The 9276-nt window shown below is 47.3% G+C and overlaps 1 protein-coding gene across 1 annotated transcript in view; it reads left to right on the top strand.

The window, feature by feature from the left end:
* LOC101991442 (multidrug and toxin extrusion protein 1) overlaps positions 1 to 9276 on the top strand; it is a 34603-nt gene that overhangs the window by 19850 nt on the left and 5477 nt on the right. The window contains exons 13-14 of the mRNA XM_005349918.2: positions 4768 to 4837; positions 5095 to 5227. Coding sequence (XP_005349975.1) covers positions 4768 to 4837; positions 5095 to 5227 — 203 coding nt within the window. The remainder of the gene's footprint in view (positions 1 to 4767; positions 4838 to 5094; positions 5228 to 9276) is intronic.

A 9276-nucleotide genomic window follows, 5' to 3' on the forward strand; every position in this document is an offset into this window, starting at 1 on the left:
TTTTTTTTTTTTTTTTTTTTTGACAGGGTTTCTCTGTAGCTTTGGAGACTATCCTAGATCTAGCTCCTGTAGATCAGGCTGGCCTCTAACTCATAGAAATCTGCCTGCATCTGCCTCCTGAGTGCTGGGATTAAAGGCGTGAGCCACCATCGCCCGGCTACCTAGGTACCTCAGATCTGCCAAACTGCCTGGTTTTTAGAGTTTTAGAATATATTTGTCACAGAGATTAAAGATAAAAAATCTCATCAGTGACTGTCGTAGAAATCATGACACTGAACTGATTGCTGAAGAGACAAATAAACCCATTCTGCGCTCTGCAGGGTTTTTTTTTCCTCCTCAGGAAGGCAAGCTCGGATGTTCTTACTGTATGGAAATGTCATAGAGACACTTGATGTTTGGGATGTCTTTGTCAGTAGTCACAAATTGCAAACTGGCTTTTCCTTCGTGGATTCAGAAAGCGTCTATTCGGAATAGATGCGGCTGCCTCAGTTTCCTCCTCGCCTGCTTCTCTTTTGTCTTTGGATGGTAGGCTGATGTTTGCTTTCACAGACTACTCACTTCAGGGCAGGGAGCAAGGCGACCATAAATAGCTCTGTTTTTCTTTCTCAAAGGATGGACATGGAATCAGATTGGGGGTTGGGCCAGGCTCAGAGGTATGAGAGACTTCTTGTGTTTCCTGCCATATGATTTCTGTGGAGGGCTGGTGTACTGTGGGTTTCAGGGTGGGGTGGGCCTAGTGCCCCAGGTTGGCCTGGAGACCATGCAGCCGGGTGGCCCAACAGGAGCTGGCACTGTACTGCCCACTTGGGGGCTGTCAAGAGTAGAGAGGTAGAAGCTGGAGCTAGCCCAGCAAGCCATCCTCTCCCCATCCAGGAATCCGGGGTGTAAAGCCTCTGCAGAAAGACTGGAACAATCCTCCGAGCTTCTGGAGGAGAGAATCTTGCTACTTGGGCCAGTATGGGGTCACCCTGGGGATTCTCTTTAAAAAGGCATCCAGCCAGGTCAGTTTCAAGAACTCGGGTTAGGCCCCGCCCCCTGTTGGAGGAGTGGGCGGAGGAAGCCAACAAGAAGCTTCAAGAGCTAGGCAAAGGACAGACCCTGGTGCAGGCCCACAAGAAAGAGCAAAGCATGGAGAACCAAGTGAGAGGGAACCTGAAGGCCTCACGTTCCTACGGCAGACCACCCTTACCTAGCAGCGTGGCTGGAGAAGGGTGAGGTTCTGTGACCCTCGCCAGCAGGGTAAACAATCCAGCATTGACTATTCCCAAAGAAAGGAGTTAAAGGCTACAGAGTCTGTTTTCCTAGGGGCCCTGTATCCTTTCTTCTGTTCCCAGAACCCGGTTTCGGCACCCCAGGCTGTGGGAGCCTCCACTTTACCATGCTCAGCTCTTTAGTCCCTCTCGTTGCTCTGAGCTCTTCCGCACATTCAAACTGAGGTGCCTGCCCTGCAGATGGGGCAGAGGGGAGAAGGGCTGGGTGAGGCAGGGGATAGAGCTTGGGGTATCCGCCAGCAGGCAGGTCAGGTTCTTTATTACTGAGCAGTGATTGGAAGCACAGGGGTGGGGCCGGGAGGGTGGGAGGAGGTGGTTGGCAGGAAAACGAGGCTCAGCGATGCTCTTGATTTTGAGTCCATATCACTCATCACTCTGTTCTTAAATAAAGAAACCTGGACACAGTGAAAGAAAAAAATGCATTTAGGGGTTGGAGAGATGGCTCAGCAGTTAAGAGTGCTGGCTTCCAGAGGCCTTAGGTTCAGTTCCCAGCACTCACCTAGCGGCTCACAACCATTCGGAACTCTAGTTCAGGGAATCTTAGGTCCTCTTCTGGCCTCCAAGGGCACACCCGTTACACATGTGCTACACAGACACGTGAGTGCAGGCAATACCCATGCACAAAGAATAATAATGAGCAATTAAAACTACATTTGATTATTGTGCTTCATATATGTATATAGTATGCTTCGATCATATTCACCTCCCTCTCTCCTGTACCTTTAATCAAGTACAGCATAGTATCTCTACGTATACAACATTTGCTGTAGCACACTGCTCGGCCTGCTGTTTCCTCTGTGACATGCATGCACTGTGTCCCTCAATCCCAGCGTTTTCTCTCTTGTTGGATTTCATGTCATTTTGTTTGTCAGGCCTTAGGAGCAGCAGTCTGCAACAGACAGACAGACAGACAGACCCGGTCCCTGAGTAGCAGGCTAAACCATCTAGGTTTGGGTTACCTCATCCTGTGATGTCACATAGTGACGAAATTGGATAAAAAGATTTTTCTCAGATTGTATCCCTGCCATTCTGTGTGCAAGGCTAACTTAAACTGGCAGAATAAATGAAACAGGTGAAATCCTACCTCACCATGAAGAAAACACAAAGAGAAGGGCAAACCTAATCGATCTGCTGGTGGGACACAGCCCAGGCTCTGGTGCCCCCTTCCTCCCTCCCTCTGCCCCCTACCCAGCCAAGCATATGGTCCCAGTGGCAGTTCTGTAACTCCACCAGAAGGGCATTTGAAAGCATTCTCTTGCTTCTTACAAGGAAATCATTTTATTTCGATCTTCAGTTTTTCTAGGGTAAATTTTGCAGCTGATAGGCAGGCACACACACAACATGATCATTCAAAAAAATCCTAAGAGATTAGTTCTCACATTCTCTTTTTGTAAGAAAAAATTAAAACCTAGAAGAGCAAAGCCAGACACAGTTTCACACGCCTGTAATCCCCCCACTCAGGATACAGAGGCAGGAGGATAATGGGCTTCAGGTTAGCCTGGGCTACAGAGTGAGGCCCTGTGTCAATAAACAGAACAAAACAAGGACAACAAAAAAACCACAGAAAAAGAAATAATTCTCTAGAAGAATGGTTGACCAAAATTTGCTCTAGAAAAGACTAAATAAAGTGTTTCCCTTGTAAGAAGGGGAACTTGTTTGAAAATGCCAAAAAAGGTCACTGATTCCAGAAGATTCCAAGGGAGAAAGTTTTCAAATTGTTAAAATATAGATCATCCTAATGATGTTTAATCTTTCAGAGCACAGAAAAGGAAACTGGATTTTTTGTGAAGCAAATGTGTCTCCAGAGCCCCCGAATCTGACGGTTCAGACAGACAGACAGACAGACAGACAGACAGACACACACACACACACACACACACACACACACACACACACACACAGAGAGAGAGAGAGAGAGAGAGAGAGAGAGAGAGAGAGAGAGAGAGAGAACCAGTCTGTTCCCAGTCACCAAAACTGATCTAAAACCCAAAATCGGGCTGGAGAAACACCTCAGCGCTTTGTAAACTTGAAGCAAGCCCTGGTTTGACCCTTAGTCCTGCAAAAATGAGTTACTTATCTATTTAAAAGTCCAAAGAAAGGGCCTGGGCGTGTGGCTTAGTGGAGGGTGTGTATTTAGTAAGCACATAGAAGGCCTTGCTTCAGTCTGAGCATCGCCTCTCCCCGACCTCAAGATAGGAAAGAAAGAAACTAAATTAGAACCCAAGATGACGTAGTAAACAGGATCGAGCAGCTCCGCACTGAAAGTGCATTTCGGTGCACTAGAAGAGAGATGGTCAGGGAGAAAAAGTGGAGCAGGCATCATGAGGAGGGCATGTGTGTGTGCCAGGGGAGTTTCTCATAGCCATTTGTATTTGCTTCTATTTTCATAAGCATCAGACAAACACAGGAGTGGTAAGAATATGGGGACAGGGCAGTCACGGTGTGGCCCAGGAGGCAGTGGCCATCGGACTTGTTTGCATAAGCTTCTCATTCGATGCTTTAACAAATAGCTGCATTCCTGTGTTGGCTAAGGGAAGGAAGCAACCACCCAATCCTATGCTGGATTCTTTACTCATTCGTTTAACAAATATTCAATCTAGACATGGTTCTTTTTTTCTTTTTTGGTCCCAATCAGTGTCTCTGAGGGTGCTTCTCCTGGTAGCATTTCCTTTTTTTCCCCTTAACATGCAGACATTAAAATCCAAATTAATAGCATTAAGGGTAGATCCCCTTTCTAGAAATGAGAACCCCAGAATACCTTTGGGAGTCTCACCAAACTTGCTTGACTGGGAAGATCATTTATTGTTATTGTTTGATGGTGCCAGGGCCAAACACAGGCTTCACGCATGCTAGGCAGATGCTCTGCTGCGGAGCCTCATTCCATGCGAACAGCACACATGTGCTTGCTCTGTCATGTGTCACTCAGACAGCTCTTGAGATGTGCATTCAAGTTCTTCCTCAGGGACTGGGTTAGCAGGAGGGTGGCAGTGTGATCTCAGCTTTGTTTAGGGTGGGTAGATGGGTACTAAATTTTTTCATTGGTTTTTATTGACTAAATGGATTACATGGATTTTTCTCCCTAAAAGCCGTGAACTAAATTAGGACATTGGTTTCTGATGTGTGTCACATAGCAGTAGACTTGTCCCCACTTGTCACCCCTGGTGTGAGTGCACCAGGGCAGCTAGACAAAGAGCTCAAGCCTACATGTGGGGCCTCCTCCTCTGGGGTCCATGCCCTTCAATGCTTTTTTCTTTTTTATGCCTTTGGATGTTTGCCTGCACGTGTGTCTGTGTGCTGCATATATGTCTGGTGCCCATGGAAACCAGAAGAAACTCTTGAACCTATTAGAATTGGAGTCAGAGGCAGTTGTAACCTGTCGTATGGGTGCTGGGCATTGAACCTGGATCCTCTGCAAGAACAAGTGCTCTTAACCACTGATCCCTCTCTCCGGCCCTTCCTTTCTCACTGATTACCACGTGCTCTGTTTTCCCGACAGAGACATCGTGGCCTTGGTGGCGCAAGTGGTCCCCATTTATGCTGTGTCCCACCTCTTTGAAAGTCTTGCTGTGAGTATCGAGCCTGACTTCCCTGCCCACTTCCACGGTCTCTGTCAATGATTTCTTCTGATTACGCTAAATCTCAAGTGGAAATGAGGGCTAGAATGGTCTAGGGGCTACTGTTGATCGTTATCATGGCTGCTTCTACAAGCATTATCAAAGTCATGCTCAAGTCTGAGGACCACAGAGAGGCTCTCTACTCTTGCGAGGTGGGGTCTTTAGCAGTACCAGCTGTGTTCACACTGATGGATGTCCCCTGCCCACAGTGTACCTGTGGTGGAGTGCTGAGGGGCACTGGAAACCAGAAGGTCGGAGCCATCGTTAACGCCATCGGGTATTATGTGATTGGCCTCCCCATTGGGATTGCACTGATGTTCGCAGCCAAGCTGGGCGTGATAGGTAAGCCTGCCTGTGGGAAGACAGGCCAGCTGTCCACAGACCCAAGGGGTGATGGCCAGGTGGAAACTTCACTGCTTACCCTGACTCCCTCCCCGCCACACACCTGGATCTCGTCAGAGCGAGAGTGCTCAGGCAGGGGTTGAAAAGTGGCCGTGAGCCCAGGGCTGCCTGGTCACTCCCCTCTTGTCATGTGTCACTTGCCCATGTGTCAACACTGGAGCACAGTCAAAGTGTCCTTTCTATTCTTCTCCTTCTGAATCAGCCAGTCTTTAGGACTTGATGACCAGGGCCTCTGAAGTTGTAATGTAGATCTTGCCTTGTTCCTTTAATGAGGGTTCATAGCACGGTGAAGCTCCTGGCATGATAACACAGTACCAAGGCCTTATCCTGGTATATTGAGGGGTTTCGGGTGATGTGGGAGAAGCACTAGGTTAAGATGATTGGGGCTGGACACAGAACTTCCTGGACCAGCACCCCGTGTACTCAGAGGGCAGGGCTGTTGGTGGGCTCCTCGTCACCTTTGCCCCCTTCTGCAGCCTCTGCTCCCCACCTGCTGTCGTCATCCGTGTATCTCACGTGTCCCTGCAGAGGGACATGTGGAAGGAATGTAGAGCGAGGGATGGTGGGGCAGACTCCTCTGGATGACCTTGGAGCTGAACCCACATCTCTGAAATGACCAGAGTTCATCTTCTTCCAGTAGGGAAATAGATTACCGTCCAGCTTTGGTTTCTAAGATAATAACTGAGAATACACTGGCAATGAATAAATGGTCAGATGAAAACCCAACTGTTGTCTTTGGGGTAAAGTAATGATGGACTTACTCATGGTTTGTTTGAGTCCATCAGTATGTGGTGGGCTCAGAGGAGCCCGGGAGTCATCCGATAGCTGCCGAGGATTTCCAGTCCCATGTAGTTAACAATGTCACTCCTTTTTCTCAAGTTAAATAATATTTTAATTAAAAATATTGGAGTTGTTCAAAGAAGGAGAGTGCCAGAGTTTCGTGGCTATGAAGGCACAGATAATGTCTGCTTGAGTTTCCAGCACTGTTCATGGCCTGGATCTGCCGATGACGGAGCCAATGGAAACACCAAAGGAGTCTAGGTTTTGGAATAGTATTTTTATTTAACACAACGCTTCCAAAATATTATTATTGTAACATGCAATCAGTACAAAATACTAAGGAGACACTTCATAGTTTCTTTCATATTTTTATTAATATTATTTTAATTGATAAACACAATTATGAGCATTTATGGAATACAAGAGCACAAAGTACTGTTTTGCTGTATGCAGACAATGTGGCCTGTTTATGCCAGGGTCATTAGGTTATCCGTCTTCCTGTGATGTCATCGTTTTATACAGTGAATGATGCATCTGGAATTTACTTTTTTTAAAAAAAGACATTTTTATTATATAATTTTGGCTAGGCTGGAACTCACTCTGTAGACCATCCGGAGTGCAGGGATTCAGGACATGCATCAGTACGCCCAACTATGTTCAACTTTGCTTTGTTGTTGCTGTTTTTCTCTTGTTTTTATTTTAGGAAGCGGCTTCCTTTGTAGTCCAAGCAGGCCTTGAACGTGAGATCCTCCTATTTAGCCTCCCAAGTGCTGGGATTACAGGTGTGTGTCCCCATGTCTGGCTGAGATAAACATTAGAGAGGAACCAACTTTAAATGTAGATACATGGATATCCCAAGGCTCATATCAAATGTCTGCATTTGGCCCTTTTAACTCTTCTTAGACGTGTATCTGCTGTGTGCAAAGTGGAGGTAACTGGGGACTCTTGGAGAGAAATGATGGGGTCCTGGGGGTGGTCAGGGCTGTGGAAGAGCATGTGCTCGGTCCTTCTACTGGCTTTTTAGATGGCAGTGCCGTACACGTCGGCCTCACCCTGCAGTCACCACCATTAGGGTGTGTGGTGTGTACAAGAGGTTCCCGGAAGCTCTTTGAAGGCTGCAAGCTCTCACAGGCAGAGCGACTAATCAGAACAGCTATCAGCTATCAGTTTTCCCCAGGGGTTTTCAAACACGCATTCCTGGCCCTGCCCAGAGGGTTCTGGTAATCACCCTGTATCTGTTAATAGGCATTATGACATTTGTGGAAATAAGTTCATAACCCAGATTACAGCTAGAGCTAGCTGGGTATTTCTGTCAAAAATCTTTGGAATGAGCTTTGTAGTTTCTGTGTGGGAACTGAGTGTTGGAAGGAGGAAGCCTTTCTTGCTCCATCCTGGGACTGACTGGTGGTCACTGACTTTACTCTTGTGAGGAGCAGACTAATGGATCACTCTTGATAAATGAGAGGTGGGGCAGTTGGCACCAAGGAGCCGAGCTGTCAACCTAACGGGAGTAAGGTAGAGATAAGCCTTTGAACTATGACTGGGGTTTGTCCTCAGCCCTTCCGTGGATCTGATCAGAGAGCAGAATCTATGCACTCGGATCCTGTTATGCGAGGGACTTGGTCCCTCCCATCTTTGTCTTGGCAGAGAGCTGAAAGGCAAGCAGAGGAGTTGGGAGAGCATCATGGAGGAGGGGGGAGGCTCAGGTGTGTCCTGACTGAAAGCAGACGAAAAGACGTGGCCTTGTGTGGTCGCTTAAGGTTTCATATTTGACTATGGTCTAGATGAGGGAGACTGTCAGTTGCTAGTCACAGTCACCATTTAGCTTTCTGGTGGTGGTAACCTGGCTCTCTGCAGGGGCAGCTTCTAGCAGGCGGACTTCCTGGGCTGTGCCATGAGGCAGAGAAGCTCCTTTTCCAGGCAGGTTGCTGCAGCAATGGGTTCCAGAGATGGAGTCTCATGTGCTGTGGTATGTGTCTGGTTGTGTGTTCAGCTCTTCCTGACAGGCCGAGCTTTGGTTCTGCTGCTTGTTCACTGTGGACAAACGGCTCATCACCTGTGGTCCCTCATACCCCTCCCCTATGCAAGTTTATTAGATAAACTCACCAGCACCTGGGGATCCACTCTGTGTGCTCCCCAATCCTTCCTACAGTGTAACCCGCTGTGGAAGCAAAGCTTGCATCTAAACAAAGTTAGGTTTGAAGGTTGAGCAGAAATCTCTGGGGGATTTTTAAGACAGATTTCTGCCAGGTGTGGTGGCACACATCTTTAGTCTCAGCACTGGGGAAGCGGAGGCCAGCAGGTCTTTGTAAGTTTGAGGCTAGTCTGACCTACAGAGTGAATACCAGGCCAGCCAGGGCTAGGTAGTGAGACCCTGCCTCACACAAAACAAACAATGGAAAAATATGGGTGGGTCCTAGTTTAACCCCCTCTACTACTCCAAGTGTCGTCTCCATATCCACGTAAGGCAGGAGTAGGGTCTTACAGGCGGAGTTTTAGAATGCAGAGGTTGATTTCTAAGATGGCCCCCTCCAATGAGTTCAGTACAGGGTGAGTGCCAGGCACATACGAGGCCCTGGCTTCCATCCCCAGTAGTTTGTTTCCTTTTTTAGGTATTAAGAATATACATAAACTTTAGGGATTTCTAAACTATATTTTAAAGTTTTTTGAGATTATTATTATATCATTTCTCCTTCCAGGGATGTTTTTAATGAGAAGTTTGGTGTTCTGTTTTGCTACCTTTTTAAAGCTGACAGCCACACACAATAATTAATTTCCAAATCAAAGGCCTCTACAAGAAATAACTAAAAGTGAAATATTTAAACTCACTTATTGGCCGTAAAAATGTTAGTTTTAGTTGACAAGATGGCCCAGCAGGTAAAGTGCCTGCCACACAACCATGAAGACTGGAGTTTGAATCCCCAGAGCCCAGTAAAAAGCTGGCTGAGTATAAAACTAATACCAGTATAGGGAGGCAAAGTCAGGGAAGCCCCCAGAACAAACTGTGTAGTCGGATTGCCAGAACAGTGAGCTCTGGATTCAGTGAGAGACTCTGCTCATTATTTAAGGTGGAGAGAGCCCCTGCCTCATTCTATACGGTGGGGAGAGCCCCTGCCTCATTCTATATGGTGGGGAGAGCCCCTGCCTCATTCTATACGGTGGGGAGAGCCCTTACCTCATTCTATATGGTGGGGAGAGCCCCTGCCTCA

This window comes from Microtus ochrogaster, chromosome 7, assembly GCF_000317375.1.
Source record: "Microtus ochrogaster isolate Prairie Vole_2 chromosome 7, MicOch1.0, whole genome shotgun sequence".
Taxonomy (NCBI): Eukaryota; Metazoa; Chordata; class Mammalia; order Rodentia; family Cricetidae; genus Microtus; species Microtus ochrogaster.